The 16,763-nt window shown below is 35.5% G+C and overlaps 1 protein-coding gene across 18 annotated transcripts in view; it reads left to right on the top strand.

Moving 5' to 3' along the window:
* The window catches only part of LOC116268596 (zinc finger protein 280D), a 107,255-nt gene that overhangs the window by 49,724 nt on the left and 40,768 nt on the right, over positions 1–16,763 (top strand). For all 18 annotated transcript variants that reach the window (XR_004185433.1, XR_004185434.1, XM_031669254.1 and 15 more), the window contains 6 exons: positions 901–1,058; positions 2,031–2,131; positions 2,882–3,028; positions 10,640–10,774; positions 12,598–12,905; positions 13,048–13,188. Coding sequence is in view for 16 of the 18 variants with exons in the window: in XM_031669254.1 (XP_031525114.1) it covers positions 901–1,058; positions 2,031–2,131; positions 2,882–3,028; positions 10,640–10,774; positions 12,598–12,905; positions 13,048–13,188 (990 nt within the window). In the remaining 2 variants the exon portion in view is untranslated. The remainder of the gene's footprint in view (positions 1–900; positions 1,059–2,030; positions 2,132–2,881; positions 3,029–10,639; positions 10,775–12,597; positions 12,906–13,047; positions 13,189–16,763) is intronic.

Here is a 16,763-nt window from a genome sequence, read left to right as displayed (position 1 = left end):
ATAACCCTCATGATGATTGCTATCCAGATTGATGACATTTTCACTTAGTTTCAAGATAATTTCTTTTAGGGATTCAAAGTGAATAATTGTTAACAGTTAACCTAGTCTAAAAATTATTGTTTTTATTGAATAACTTTACTCTCAAATTCAGCAAAAAGCTTTAGTAAGCTCTTTTAAATATATTGCCATTTGTATTGTACCTTCTGCCATTGAAGGTCGTAGTTCTTGCTCATAAGAAGCCTTTTAAGGAAGCTGAAGTAGCGGTATGTAAAACTGAAAAATGTATGTTGCCTACAAAGGGCACTGTCTGCAAGTTAAGATGAACAGTCTGTGCTAACAGTAAACCAGTATCATTAAATAAAACAAAAGGTTCTTGTAATTGTAGGCATTAAAACTGCTATTACATGTATTTAGAAAGCAAGATACAAGTAAAAATACCAGTAATTTGTCATTTAAGCAGCTGGAATCTACTGCATATTTTCAAGGCCTTAAAAGATTTCCTCCTGACTCTGTAGCTGCCTTTGGTGATAGGGTTTCCTTTCTTTTAGTATTTCATTTTAAAATGTAAATAGGATTTCAAGTATGGATCAGGAACCTGCTCTTTTATCTAAAAAAATTTTAAAAATAATCTGAAATGATTAAGAGTTGTATCAAAGTGGTGATCTTTCAGATTAATTACATGAATGAATTATTTTAAAGCAAAGATTAAAAAGATGTTTACTTAGCCACTTAAAGAAAGTGATTATTTAAAAGTGTATACTTTCCTAGACAACTTTAAGACTTTTGAGAGTTTGAGTAATAACATCTATATTTTTAAGATTTAGGTTCAGATTATTGTTTGTGAGATATCCTTTTTGTTTTTAAATCTCAAGTTTTGCACCTGTTGACAACCATTTATAGGTTTATGAACCACATGAAACACCATTTGGAACTTGAGAAGCAGAGCAGTGAGAGCTGGGAAAACCATACCACCTGCCAGCACTGCTACCGTCAGTTTCCCACACCATTTCAGTTGCAGTGCCACATTGAAAGTACACATACCCCCCATGAATTTTCTAGTAAGTTACCAAAACATTTAAATATTCCATATTATTGATTTCAACAATATAAATTGTGAGAAAACCTTAAGTCTGTTAGAAAAATGAGAATAAGAAATAGACTTTGGAATTTGAGGGCACAATTGAAAGGCCAAGTTTTAACTGTGATAAACTTTTAAATAAAATTAGTTATTAATATTAAAGTGCCTCTTACAAATGATTCAGTATGGTAATTTCCTTGACATAACCTATGCATTATATGCTGGGGACTAAATTAGAAGCCTAGTATCATAGTTTTAAAATATGAAATAAGTGCTCTTCATTTAAACTTTAATAGGAAAGGGAACTACAGTTGTAGTTAAAAATCACAGGCCGGGTGCAGTGGCTCATGCCTGTAATCCCAGCACTCTGGGAGGCCAATGTGGGCAGATCACTTGAGGCCAGGAGTTCGAGACCAGCCTAGCCAACATGGCAAAACCCCGTCTCTACTAAAAATACAAAAATTAGCCAGGCATGGTGGTGCTGCATGCCTGTAATCCCAGCTACTTGGGAAGCTGAGGCAGGAGAATCACTTGAACCTGGGAAACGGAGGTTGCAGTGAGCCGAGATTGCGCCATTACACTCCAGCCTGAGTGACAGAGCAAGACACTGTCTCCAAAAAAAAAAAAGAAAAGAAAATTACAGATGTTGGAGCAAAATAGCTTGGTTTTAAATCCCAGATCTGCCTCTTAATATAGCTACAAGATTTTAGCCAAGTTACTTAATACTTGACTAATGCAGATAATAGAAATACCTTCTTTATAGGGTTGTTAATAGAAGTTGAGTTAATGTAGGTGAGGTGATGTGAGTGCTTAGAACTATTCTTTGCACATAGTTAACAAGCTATTTAACTGTTCACAACTGTCCCTACTGCTACTGTTATTGTTGTTGGTATATATGAATTTTTATATTAATATCTTAAATATTGTAATACTGTTTTTCTCCCACATTTAGCTATTTGTAAAATCTGTGAATTGTCATTTGAAACAGAACATGTTCTTTTACAACACATGAAGGACAATCATAAACCTGGTGAAATGCCATATGTCTGCCAGGTACACATACATTTTATTGTTTTCTTACATGTTTGGTTTGTTGTTTCGGTTATAAAATTTAAGCCTATTAGACCAGCGGTCAGCAAACTTATGCATAACTTGGCATAACTTATACATTATATGAGGGGTAGGCAGCAAGCTGGGTTTGGTCCACAGACTTTTGTTTGCTTATCTCTGTACTGGACAAGGATGAGCCCTGTTGTATGTAGAAAAACAAACATATGGGCTTACTGTGCTATATAGGGAAGAATGTAGGCATACAAGGGAAATACAAAGTGCTGTTAGATACAAAGAACCCTACCAAATGCTTTGGCAGAAGTATTTTTCCAAAGAAGAAGATTTTGAAGGAAGAAGAAAGCAAGGAAAAGATAAATTGCCATTGCCATAAACCTGGAGGTTAACAATCCAAAGGAGAATGCTGTTTCATGTAGCAGAAAAACATTTTATAGGGCAAGAGGTGCCAAAGCTTGAAACTTCAAGTCAAGACAGAAGGTGACAGACAAAAAGATTTGATAAAGAGAAGGAGATCTAGTTGTGTTTTGAGATGTATCCCTTAACTTTGAAAGCTACATTTAATGTCTCAAAGATGGTCTTTTGGTGTTGCCTGAGTGAGATTCTTGGTTGCAAAGGCATCAGAGCTAGATTAGTAGCATATAATGTTCTCCTGACAAATTATCCATCGTTGTTACTTTGTAATTGCGTATCAGTTACAAATTTTCAAGTTAAACTAAGCCTTCTTTCTGTTTTTAGGTTTGTAATTATAGATCATCATCATTTTGTGATGTAGAAACTCATTTTAGAACATCCCATGAAAATACGAAGAACTTGCTATGCCCGTTTTGCCTCAAAGTTATTAAAATTGCAACACCATATATGCATCATTATATGAAGCATCAGGTGAGATTTACCAGTTCTTATTTGTTTATGTTGTCTTAGTGAAAAAACTGATTATGACTTGGAGAATCTTTAGATTTATTCTTCAAGAAAAGCAGAGTTGTTCCAAATGACACTATTAATTTACATTTCATGTTGAATTGCTTGTGAAACTTCCACTTCTTTTCCTTACTTCCTTTCTGGTGATAGTGTGGGTCATAAATTATGAAAATTCTGAAAGATAGCTAGGAATAGGAAGCCTAGGATTGAGAGAAAATAGAAAAAGTGAGTGGAATATCCAAAAGATTGAATATTTCAGGGTCTAAAGGTAGATATGAGAATGATTTTGAAGGGAGTTATCAGGACAAGGGGAAAAATGAGTTTGAACTGAGGAAGAAAAGATTGAGGATTTATAATCTTATTTTTCCTTTTGCTCTTCAAACTTTATTTCCACTTTCTAACTTCTTATCATTATGAGAAGACATGTTGTCATTGACCTGGAGTTGTCTTTTATAGTTGTGTGACCATGGGAATAGTAATGACACTTACTGATCAATGTATGAACTCTGGCAGAGAACCGTATTTAGATCATCACTTGTTCCCTGGATGGCTTCCACCAGTTTTGCTATATAATTTTGGAACTCAATATTCGTGCTTGTACCCCTCCCTTGAATTCTGATATTATGCTTATTGGCTCTTTTCCTGAAGCAATTAAACCATCTTTTATTTGGGCTAAAAATTTTGATGCAGCACTAGTCTTGTTCTTGAGTGCTTGAAAGAACAACAGTGCCTTTGCCAAAATTAGTAGCCAATGGATTTACTGAATCTGATCATGTAATCAAATTTTGCCAACTCACTACAAAGCTCAATGCATTCTCTTATTATTGATAAAATTGACATGCCAATTTATTCAGCATTGGTGCTCACTTTGCTGTCATTTTCAGTTGTTAGTTAATCATGAAATTGACTTGCTGTTTTTAGTTGGAGAAGATCATGAAAGTAGAATTTCCAGATCAATTTGGGATCGTCTGTGTTGTGACTGGGATGCCACACATCCTTGAGAGTTTCTGGCAAGATCTTTTCTAGGGTTTCTCCAACAGTATTCCATCAGGTGTTAATAGATATTTTCCCCCAAATCGTCACTGGTCAATAAATTTATTAAATGCCTGGATTTCTAAAATCAAGCAGTTTCGTTTTTTTTTTTAAAACAGGACTTCTCAGAGCTTTTAATATGCCAGTGGACATTGTAAATCTCCAAGAAAGGATATAGTATGTGTCATTCTCCAAACTTATTTGACCATTGACTTCTTTTTTAGCGTAGTATCTATTAATATTTTTTGATGAACAGAGTTTGGGAAACACTATTCTTGATACCCTGTATTTCATCTTTGGACTTTAATTTTGAAAGGGAGAATGAGGTATAAAGCAGTAGCTCTAGTTCATGATGGGGCTTTTAAACGTGATATTTCCCAGGTGCTTTGCCAAACTATAGAGTGAAATAGAGATGTGGGAAGAATAATAACTATGGTAGAGATTTGGGGACCCACTATGTGGGCTGTGGGATTTATAAGCAAGTTGTTATGCCCTGAGTTGTATGTTTTAACTTGCCATGGCTGCCAATTTTCTTTTCTGTTTGGAGTGCCTGGGAGGTAGATAGCCAGCAGTAAAGAGGGGGCAGTCTATTAATAAGGACAGTCATCGGGCATCCTTGAAGGTATTTACAATTTGTGTAATTATTTACAAGGCTGGAAAACCATAGCTGAGTGGGATTATAAACTTGTAATTGAGATGACATTATTACGAAAGTATTAGACAATCAGAGTAGTTGACTCCATGCCTCATTTTATTGTCTTTGAAGAACTCAGTTGTAAGTTTTTTTTAAAGATTATCTTACTACGTCTTTAGTGATTTTAGAGTTAATAACCCAGTTTGTGTGACTTTTAAGAAATATTGATAGCAATTCCAGATGTGTTAAATACTCTCATTAGAGCTTTAATAAAACAAGCAGTTAACATACACTAATTACTTACCTTATGGGAGCAGCTGGTACTTTACATGCATTTTCTTATTTAATCCTCTCAACCACTAGATGTATATTATTATTTCAGTTTTATAGATGAGGAGACAGAGCTTTAGAGAAAGTCACTTGCCTAATGTCACATTGTCTAATAAATTTGACTTCAGCATCCAAGCTTTTACTGCTCTACCAGAGTTGGATTTCACATTGGCATTAGGTCTAAAGGTAGGAATTACATATAGTAAGAATTACCTATAAATCTCTCAAGTATCCCAAACAATATAGTGTACTTATAAAAGAATTTAATACAGATATTTATTTCTTAATGCTTGGAATAGATCACTGTTTCTTTTGTTGAACATAGTGTTATAAAAAAAAGTACTCTATCTTCATCACCCTTAGTGCATTGAAATGCATGCATGCATAAAAGAGTTGTAAAGGCGTGAGTCCAACTGAGGGACTAGTAGATTAATATATTCTACCTCAGGACTCTGGACAAATATTCGTTGAATGAAAAGGCAGATATTTTGAACTAAATTGTACATGCTACTCATGCATTTTCTCTGTTAGTCTCTTTCTTTCTGCCTCACTATTCATTTAAGAAATATTTACTGAGTGCCTTCGTATGTGCCAGGGGTTGCTTTAGGTATCATATAGCAGTGAACAAAAGCAAGTTTGTGCCCTCTGGAATTTACATTATAGTAGAGAAAGATAATGCATTTGTGTATGTGTGTGTTAGAATGTATATGCTGGCAGTAAGTACTGTGGGAGGAAAATGTGGAAGATGAGGAGTGCTAAAGATTGGGGAGGTGGTAGGAGTAGAGTAGAGGTCAAAAAAGGGTGTTGTATAAACGCTGTTCAAACATGGCCCTCTCTGAAAGATATAAAGGAGTAAGCCCTGTGAATTACCTGGGAAAGGTAACGTTATATAGGGTTGAAGTGAGTATATACCTAGGATGCTCAAAGAATAGCAAGGAGGCCAGTGTGGCTGGAGTAGAGTAAATTAATAGGAGAAAGAATAATAGGAGATGAGGTTATAGCAATAGAATTCAGACCAATTCATGTGGAGCTTTGTAAGCCACAGCCAAGACTTTGGAAAGCCACTAGACATTTTTAAGCATGTAAAAGATGTGCCATGTTTTTATTACTGGCAGCTATGGAAAGAAAAGTCCATAAGGAATAAAGGATATTAGGGGGAGAAGATAGAAAGTTTTTACAGCAGTCCCGGTAAGTGGCTTGGGCCAGTATGGTAGCAACGGTTGAATGAGGTAATGAGAAGTGGAAAGATTATGAATGGTTTTGAAGGTAGAGCTGACAGGTTTTACTAATGTGTTTGACAATGGATGTAAGAGAAAGAGATTAAATTTTTTGTCTTGAGCAGTTGCAAGAATGGAATTTTAATATACTGAGATATGAGGAAGACTGAATAAGGAACAGATTTTTTTGGAGGAAGGGGACAGGGATAAAGGAAGGAAATATTGAGTTCAATTTGGTTCAGGTTGATTTGGGAAGCATATTAGACATCAAGCAGTAATGTTAAGTAGGCAGTTGCATAGATGGTATTTAAAAACCATGACACTGGATGATATAACCTACTGAGTGGTTATAGATAGAGAAAAGATTTCTGGGAACGCAACTGTAGTGAACTTTTTACCTGCTCTATTGTTTTGCTATCTATTTCTTGGTCTTTCTCTTCTTCCTTGAGCACATATAAGCGAATTTGTTTAAATTGCCTGTACCTATAATGTAATCCGGTGTATCACACTTGTCAAATAGTCTTAAGAGCCCAGGAGGTTGAGGCTGTAGTGAGCCAAGATTGCACCACTGCATTCCAGCCTGGCTGAGAGAGTGAGACCTTGTGTTAAAAAAAAAAAAGTCTTAAGATGCAGCTATTAATAGAATTGTAACACATATTTATATATTGCTTTGAATTTTATAAAGAACTTTCATTTATGAAGTGCTTGCTGTATGCCAGTAACTGTGCTAGGTACTTCCCTATATATTACTTCATTTGATTTTTATAAATAATTGGTTGTGCAAAAAAACAAAAAACAAACAAACAAAAAAAACCACACACACAAAACTTCAGGCCAATATCCTTGATGAACCTCGACGCAAAAATCTTCACCAAAATACTGGCAAACTGAATCCAGCAGCACATCAAAAAGTTTATCCACCATGATCAAGTAGGCTTTATCCCTAGGATGGAAGGTTGGTTCAACATATGCAAATCAATAAATGTGACTCATCACAAACAAAACTAAAGACAAAAACCGCATGACTATCTTAATAGATGCAGAAAAGGCTTTCGATAAAATTCAGTATCCTTCATGTTAAAAACTCTCAATAAACTAGGTATTGAAGGAACATACCTCAAAACAATAAAAGCCATATATAACAAACTCACAGCCAATAGCATACTGAATGGGCAAAAGCTAGAAGCATTCCCCTTGAAAACCAGCACAAGACAAGGATGCCCTCTCTCACCACTCCTATTCAACATAGTATTGGAAGTTCTGACCAGGGCAGTCAGGCAAGAGAAAGAAATAATGCGTATTCAAATAGGAAGAGAGGAAGTCAAACTATCTTTGTTTGCTAATGACGTGATCCTATATCTGGAAAACCCCATCATCTCAGCCCAAAAGCTTCTTAAGCTGATAAGCAACTTCAGCAAAGTCCCAAGATACAAAATCAATGTGCAAAAATCACTAGCTTTTCTATATACCAATAACAGGCAAGCCAAGAGCCAAATCATGAATGAACTCCCATTCACGATTGCCAGAAAAAGAATGAAATACCTAGGAATACAGTTAACAAGGGAAGGGAATGATCCCTGCCATGACAATTATTATACAAATCACTGCTCAAAGAAATCAGAGATGACACAAACAAATGGAAAAACATTCCATGCTCATGCATAGGAAGAATCAATATCATGAAAATGGCCATACTGCCCAAAGTAATTTATAGATTCAATGCTATTCCCATTAAACTACCATGGACATGCTTCACAGAACTAGGAAAAACCATTTCAAAATTCATACGGAACCAAAAATAGCCCAAATAGCCAAGGCAATCCTAAGCAAAAAGAACAAAGCTGGAGGCATCACACTACCTGATTTCAAGCTATACTACAGGGCTATAGTAACCAAAACAGCTTGGTACTGGTACAAGAACAGACCCATAGAACAGTGGAATAGAATAGTGAACCCAGAAATAAAACCACACACCTACAACCATCAGATCTTCAACAAACCTGACAAACACAAGCGATGATTCCCTATTCAATAAATGGTCCTTGGAAAACTGGCTGGCCATAGGCAGAAAATTGAAACTGGACCCTTTCCTTACATCGTATACCAAAATTAACCCAAGATGGATTAAAGACTTAAATGTAAAACCTGAAACTCTAAAAACCCTAGAAGAAACCTAGGCAATACCATTCAGGACATAGGCATGGGCAAAGATTTCATGATGAAGATGCCAAGAGCAATTGCAACAAAAGCAAAAATTGACAAATGGAATCTAATTAAAGAGCTTGTGCACAGCAAAAGTAAGCAGACAGCTTACAGAATGGGAGAACATTTTTGCAAACTATGCATCTGACAAAGGTCTAATATCTAGCATCTATAAGGAACTTAAACAGATTTACAAGAAAGAAACCAGCCCTGTTAGAAAGTGGGCAAAGGATATGAACAGACACTCTCAAGAGAAGACATACATGTGGCCAACAATGATATGAAAAAAAACTCAACATCACTGATCATTAGAGGAATGCAAATCAAAACCACGGTGAGATACCATCTCACACCCGTCAGAATGGCTATCGTTAAAAGATCAAAACGTAATAGATGCTGGCAAGGTTGTGGAGAAAAGGAGTGCTTTTATACTGTTGCTGGGAGTGTAAATTAACCATTGTGGAAGATAGTGTGGTGATTCCTTGAAGACCTAGAGACAGAAATACCATTCCACACAGCAATCCCATTGCTGCATATATACCCAAAGGAATATAAATTGTTCTGTTAAGACACATGCACACATATGTTCTTTTTAGCACTATTCACAATAGCAAAGACATGCAATCAATCTATATGCCCATCAATGGTGGACTGGATAAAAAAATGTGGTACATATACACCATGAACTACTGTGCAGCCATAAAAAGGAATGAGATCATGTCCTTTGCAGGGACATGGATGGAGCTGGAGGCCATTATCCTTAGCAAACTAATGCAGGAACAGAAAAACAAATACCTCGTTTTCTCATTTATAAGTGGGAGCTAAATGATGAGAACACAAGACACATAGAGGGGAACAACACATACTTTGGCCTACCAGAGGGCAGAGGGTGGGAGGAGAGAGAGAATCAGGAAAAATAACTAATGAATACCTGGATGATGAAATAATCTATACAAAAAGCCTCCAGGTTACACGTTTACCTGTGTATCAAACCTGTGTAACAAACCTGTACATCCTGCACATGTTCCCTGAGCTTAAAAGTTAAATAAATAAATAAATAAATAAACAAACAAACAAACAGTTAGTTGTATTTAATGGACATGGTGATGTATCTGGCAGAGATACAGCTTTAGAGAAGGCATTCCTTTATATGTTGTATAATTATGTGTGTGTGTATATGTGTGTGTATATATGTAAAACTACATATAACTACAAAGGAGTGATTTCTCTAAATCCATTATATATATATATAAAATATATTAATGAGGGTAAAAGTTGCAGTTGATAATCTGTAATAGAAGGAATACTGGATCAGGGGTCTGGTAATGTCACTAACTAGCTATGGGGAAATGCCTTAGAATTTTTTCGGGTCCCATTTCCCATCTGTAGAATAATGATAGGACTGGGTTTGAGGAGGGAGTCAGTCAAGGGGTTCTCAATCAGTAAGTTCAGTTGTTCTGTTTTATGCCTCTTCATCCACATTGTCTAATGTAGTAGCTACTAGCCACATATGGCTTTTTAGATTTAAATTAATTAAAATTAAACAGTATTAAAAATGTACTTCCTTAGTCACAGTAGCTACATTTCAGGTGCTCAATAACCACATGTGGCTAGTGGCTACTGTGTTTGACAGTACAGCTCTAGAATATTTCTTTATCATAGGAGATATTATTGGACAGCATTGGTTTATATAACCATTTCTATAAACTTCTTTGAAATGTCTGGTTAGATTTACTTGGTTTTAGAGAGTTTAATTTATTTTACCAACTTTTCAACCAACTAGAAATAGCAAAAATTAGAAATAATTTACTTTTTCTAGGATGAAAACGTAGTACATCTCATTTTCACAGTATCATGTGTTTACTTCAAGTTTATAATTGAGATTTCTCACCACACTTAATAGAAGTTTTATTAGAACCTATTGATAGAACTTTCATGTACAGTTCCTACATAGTAACAAACTCTTTTGAAACCCAAATACTAATGTAATGACTTTTTAAAAATGAGGCATTTTGATATTATTTATGATAGGAGATGTTAAACTGCAAGTTTTTACATTATTTAGGTATCATTAAAATTAAGCCAGAGCAGTTTCAGGACACAGGATTTGTAGTTGTTGAAATTATTTTCCCCCCTTTTTCTGTTTTCTTTTCTAAACAGAAAAAAGGAATACATCGTTGTACAAAATGCAGGCTGCAGTTTTTGACATGCAAGGAGAAAATGGATCATAAGGCTCAACACCATCGAACATTTATAAAACCTAAACAACTAGAAGGGTTGCCTCCTGGAACAAAAGTGAGTTAAAATATGTTGTATTTTAACATTTTGTATGATAATAGAAATTAACTCCTGCCCAGCTTTATCTATTGAATATATTTTTAAATGACTTCAGATTTTTGCTCAGACTTTAATTTTAGGGTTTAATTTTATGCGTAGAAAGAAAAACTTCTAACCATTGTTTTGAGTTCAGTGATAGCTGTTGGGTTAGAGTAGTAGTCCTTTCTAAAAAGTACAACTCAATTAACTTTTCCTGGGTCAGTGGGTTGTTCTCAATATTCTATAGGCTTTTTTTGAGCTTTCAGTTGAAAGTATATGTTGACTTTCGTTGCTAAACTATAAGATGCTTGAGATCAGGAATCATGTTTTATTTATCTTTGTGTCCCCAGCATCAGGTATAGTGCCTAGAGTGCCATAGGTTCTCAGATGTTTGTTGCAGTTGTTATTACTGAGTTTACTCTGAGAAGCAAGTTCTGCTGGATAGCGTTGTGTTTTAAGTGAGCAAACACATGTCTGACTGCATACTGATGATTGTAATTTACTTTTCCCTTTTTGCCTTATATACATCTGTTTTCTCTGACTTCTTTATATACAGTCAGCTCTTGAATATTTGCTCCAGTGGAGGGAAACAGAGGCATGGATAATCCAAAGTGAATAATCCCCAAAACATTTATTTTTGGCTTTGGGTACTTACCTTTGAATGTGGGTATGTCTGTTATTTGAATTAACTAAAACAATATAAAGCCATGCTCTGAAGACATGATAGCAAGAGAAGCTATCCAGCATCCTTCCCTGCAATCCATTCATTCCATGTTGGGACTAGACATGCAGAACACTAATGTAAGCAGTGCAGTCCTCTCTCATTTTTTCCCTTAATAATAATAATAATATTAATGATAATGATACTAAATGTTTTTATAGCACCTTAGAATTAGACTTTCAGTGTACTTTTTCATACATTTTATTGTCTAATTCATACCACAATCCACGGAGGTTAATAAGGCAGGTATTACCCCATGTTATAGATGTGAAGAAGCATAGAGAGGATAAGTTCCTTGTTCAAGGTCACGTGGCTAGGAAGGCCTTTTGATTCCTGGTCCAGTGCTATTGTATGTTACCCAAGCACATGTATGTCATAGGACTTCCTTATTGACTGTTCCTCAAATACAGGAGGGTATAGTCAAATGATTAACCAGAATGTTGGTAGGCACTGTGTTTTTCATTGTCAACCAACAGATAAAATTAAACGTTTTCTCATTCTGAATACTAAATGATGAACTTTGTATTAGTTTACTTTAAGAAAATTCTAAATATTATTTAGCCCTCTACGCAGTATAATAACTTGATGTAACTCCTCCTATAACATTTGTAAGCATAAATCTTGGGCACTGAGCCCCTGGAAAGAGGAGATCACATTTACTGTAGATCTGTTTCTTTTATAGTTGTTAAAGGGTAATTTAGGCCTTTCTAGAATTATTTTTCAGGCTTGAGATTTAAATTTTGAGCTCTATGTTTGTGAATTTCTTAAAGTCAGGGCATAAAACTAGCTATGGAATGTGCTCTTTGTATATTCATATAATTTGTATTAACTCCTAATTATTCACTGATAACTGTGTTAACATATAACTGATAGCAATACAAGATGTAATATTACAACTTAATATCAAGTTTAATATCATTTAATGGTTTGAACATCTAGAATAAATGGGAGACTTACCTGATTATAGTTTATATGTGCTTTTTTCAAAATTCTTGATCTTTAACTATTTTTGGTACCATGATATTTTAATATTAATGTAATGATTAATCTTTTAAAGCAAATCTTATCTTTATTTTTGTAGGTTACTATTCGAGCTTCAGTTGGACCTCTGCAATCAGGAGCTTCACCTGCACCTTCCATTAGTGCAAGTGCTTCTACCCTTCAGCTTTCACCTCCAAGGACTAAAAATATAACTGCTAAAAATCCTGCAAAATTTAATACAAGTAAACCTAATACAATCAAATCCAACGCAAGTAAACCTAATACAAGTAAGCCTAATGGAAGTAAATCTAAATACAAACCAAAAATCTCTAATATGCAAAAGAAACAAAGCACATTGGCTAGTAGCAATAAAAAAAGTAAAGTCAATACAGCATTGAGGAATTTAAGGTAATCTTTTATTCCTGATATACAATATAATTTAAACTTAAGTATAAAAACTTGTATTTTAGTTAACAGAACATTAATAAGGCTCTTCCTTATTATTTTTGTTTTAAAATATATTTTTATCATTTTTTTATTTCTCCCTAAGGTATCGTCGGGGCATTCACAAGTGCATTGAGTGTTGTTCCGAAATAAAAGATTTTGCAAACCACTTTCCTACGTACGTCCACTGTAGTTTTTGCAGATACAACACTAGCTGTAGCAAAGCCTATGTAAATCATATGATGAGGTAAGATGAATTAAATGTGTAAATTACCAATGAAAATTATAGTTCAGCAAGTTTCTGTTTTGAAAACAAAGTTATCCTATTAGAAGCCAAGGAGCCTATTAGAAGCTCCTCTTCAAGGAGTTGAAAGGATCTAACAGTAAGGAACTTTTAGGGTATTGCCTGGTCCTATTTCTCAGCATAGTAACTAGAAATTATGGGACTAAAATTGTAAGAAAAATTAAGCTAATGAAATTGGAATAGGTTTGTTAGAGAAATAGTTTTTCTTTTTCACTTTTTTGAGATGGAGTCTCGCTCTGTTGCCCAGGCTGGAATGCAGTGGCATCATCTCAGCTCACTGAAACCTCCGCCTCCTGGGTTCAAGCAGTTCTCCTGCCTCAGCCTCCTGAGTAGCTGGGACAACAGGTGTGTACCACCATGCCTGGCTAATTTTTGGATTTTTAGTAGAGACAGGGTTTCACCATGCTGGCTAGGCTGGTCTCAAGCTCCTGACCTCAAGTGATCTGCCCGCCTTGGCCTCCCAAAGTGCTGGGATTACAGGCATGAGCCATTGCACCCGGCTGGGAAATAGTTTTTCCATGAAAGTTTTTATTGCCCTATTGGTGTTTATTTTCCAACAGAATTTTAAATTTTTAAATATATTAACTGGATAAATATTTGTAAAATCATAAGTGTCATCCTCTTTAAAGCAGTCACTTTGAGAGACTTTAAGATTTTCAGTGGAGTCTGTTTCTCTTTCTGTATTCCAACTGTCTTTTTATCCATCTGTCAGGCCATCTATACTTGCATCCATTCAGTGAAAATGAGGCACCGTTCTGGTCATGATGCCACTTTTGGAATTCTTTTTCATTAATTCATTCAACTTAGATTATTTGAGTACTTACCATTTACACTATGTTAGGAAAAGCCTTCAGAGTCTGCGTTACTTTCATTTAGATCTCACTGGGGGAATACTTTATTCCTTCAGAATGGGTCTGTATTTTTTTTTTAAGTAGGCAAAAATTGTTTAGATATAAATCTGAGAGTTTGCTTATTCAAAGTAAGTTTGTTCAATTTTTTAAAAATTAGGATTAATGTATTATAAGTGACTTTCTTGCGGATTACACATGACTTCTCTGTTACTTGCTGGTCATTATCAACTACTGCTTTCGAGGATTCTCCTACCGTTCTTGGTGGCTTCAGCACTTCTCTCAGTTTTTCCACATCTTGATGATTGGCCTGACCTCATGGTATCTTGCTTCTTTAGTGCCAGAATTTCACATCAACTTTTAAGTTCATATATTGTCTTTTTTTTTTTTTTTCTTGAAACTACAGTACCATTTAAATCTCTTCCTATAAACTGTGCATTCCTTTTGGATTTCCATTACCCCATGATGTTCAGGGCTTTGACTCCTTTTTGCAGCCTAGTAGCACCCATCTAATTTTGTGTCAACCTCACTCTCAGGATCATCTGTTCTGATTGCGGCTTTTTGTCCTAGAATCCTTTACAGTTTTAGTCATGCTCACTTGGCATAAAGGCCAAGGTAAGATTTGAACCTCTTCCCTTTTGAACTTTTTCTGTGCTCACTTCTAAACTATCAAACGGTCCTTGATTTAATCAACTCTGATTTCAAAAACTGTAATTCTGATTAGGTCTTATTTTTTCTTTTAAAAGACCTCTTTATTTTTACCTTCAACATTTGTTTAATCTTTCTTCAGTACCCTAAAGATTTTATTTTAGTTTCTCAGTTGTTAACCTGGCCTATTAATTAGTCAATTGTAGGTCATCCTTTTTATTTTTCCTAAAATTAACTCTTTCAACCCCACATATTTGTCCTGTTACCTTCAATCAGATATTAATCTTAAAAATCTAACATGTCCCACTTCCCCATTAACTGTCCTTTCTCCCCCAGTTCACCGACCATATTCAGTTAACTTGGATCTTCATCTCTTTTTTTCTATATGGTTCCTTCTGCTTACAAACATTTTCAGGTATTTAAAAAATTTTTTGAAAGAGGACAATTTGTCCCAACTACTTATTTTCCTTATTTCTTGTCTTCCTTTTTACTATTAACATCTGTAAAAGGTGTTTGCTACCAGCTTTATTGTGATTCATTTACCCTTTGAGTATTTCCCCCACCTACCAACTAACATTCCCCTTTTAAAGATTATCTGTTATGAACATATCACCATATTTACTCACTGTTTTTCATTCTTACTCCTCTGTGACTTCTTTAGAGTATTTGACATTGGTGTCACTCACTTTTTAAAACTTAATTTGTTTAATTTTCCTGACAGCCATGTGAAATTAATTAATTTAAAAAATTTTATAGAGACTAGCTCATACTTGTGGAGTACATGTGATATTTTGTTACAAGCATACAATATGTAATAAACCCAGAATAATCATCACTTGCAATGTTTATCATTTCTTCATTTCTTCTTTTTATTTTTTTGAAATGGGGTCTCACTCTGTCACCCCAGAGTGCTAGGTGGTGCAGTCAAAGCTCACTGCGCCCTCAAACTCCTGGGCTCAAGTGATCCTCTTGCGTTACCCTCCTGAGTAGCTATATAGGTGTGTGCCACCATGCCCATCATTTCTTTGTGATGGGAACATTCAAAATATACTCTTCTAATTATTTTGCAGTATACAGGAAATTTTTGTTCATTGTCATCACACACAGCTCTTAGTGTCATATGGAACTAAAAGCTTCCATTGCCACTCTTAGGGTTTGGTAGGTCTTTTTGTCTTTTTCTCAACTTCACTGGTACCCTTGCTTCCCTCATTGCATTAGGTGCATCCCACTGAATGGCAAACTCTTCTCTGCAGTGTTGATTCTTGTTAGAAGCTTGAGGTTTATATATATAGAAGCCTAATTTTCTCCAAAGCACGAGAACCTTTAATTCCTATCCCGTACTAACTCTGTAGCCTCTCAATTGGTCTTTTTCCCTCTGGTCTCATACCTGCCCCAATCCATCCCTGTAAGTTGGTTAATCTTCCACAGAGTATAGTTTCTTCCATATTAATTTTCTTTCTTTTTTCCTTTTTTTATTTTTTTTTTGAGAAAGGGTCTCACTCCAACCCAGGCTGGAGTGCAGTGGCTCCATCACAGTTCACTGTAGCCTCAACCTTCTGGGCTCAGGTGATCCTCCCACCTCAGCATCTCGAGTAGCTGGGACTTACAGGCATGCACTACCATGCCCAGATCATTTTTCTGTGGAGATGGGATTCCCCCCCCGCCGCCCCCGCTGCTGCGCCAGGCCACATGTTTGTTTTCTACAGTGACTTTTCTGTATTCCTTGTTAGTTCCCAGAATGCCCTGTTCTTTCCTCTCAGTTTACCTTCTTTTTTCAAGTGTCTGATCACCACAACCATTACTTTCTTTGAATAATTGTGTACTATTCATCTATTTTGCCTTTTTTTTTTTTTTTTTTTTTTTTTTTTTTTAGAGACAGAGTCTTGCTCTGTCATCTCTCACCCAGGTGATCCACCTGCCTCAGCCTCCCAAAGTTTTGGATTACAGGCGTGAGCCACCGCGCCTTGCCCTATTTTGCCTTTTATTGTATTTACTTGTGTTTGCATTATCTTCTTGAAAAGA

The sequence above is a fragment of the Papio anubis genome, chromosome 7 (genome assembly GCF_008728515.1).
Source record: "Papio anubis isolate 15944 chromosome 7, Panubis1.0, whole genome shotgun sequence".
In the NCBI taxonomy this organism is placed as follows: domain Eukaryota; kingdom Metazoa; phylum Chordata; class Mammalia; order Primates; family Cercopithecidae; genus Papio; species Papio anubis.
Note: the sequence above shows the minus strand (reverse complement) of the source record. Positions and strands in the feature narration are given on the sequence as shown.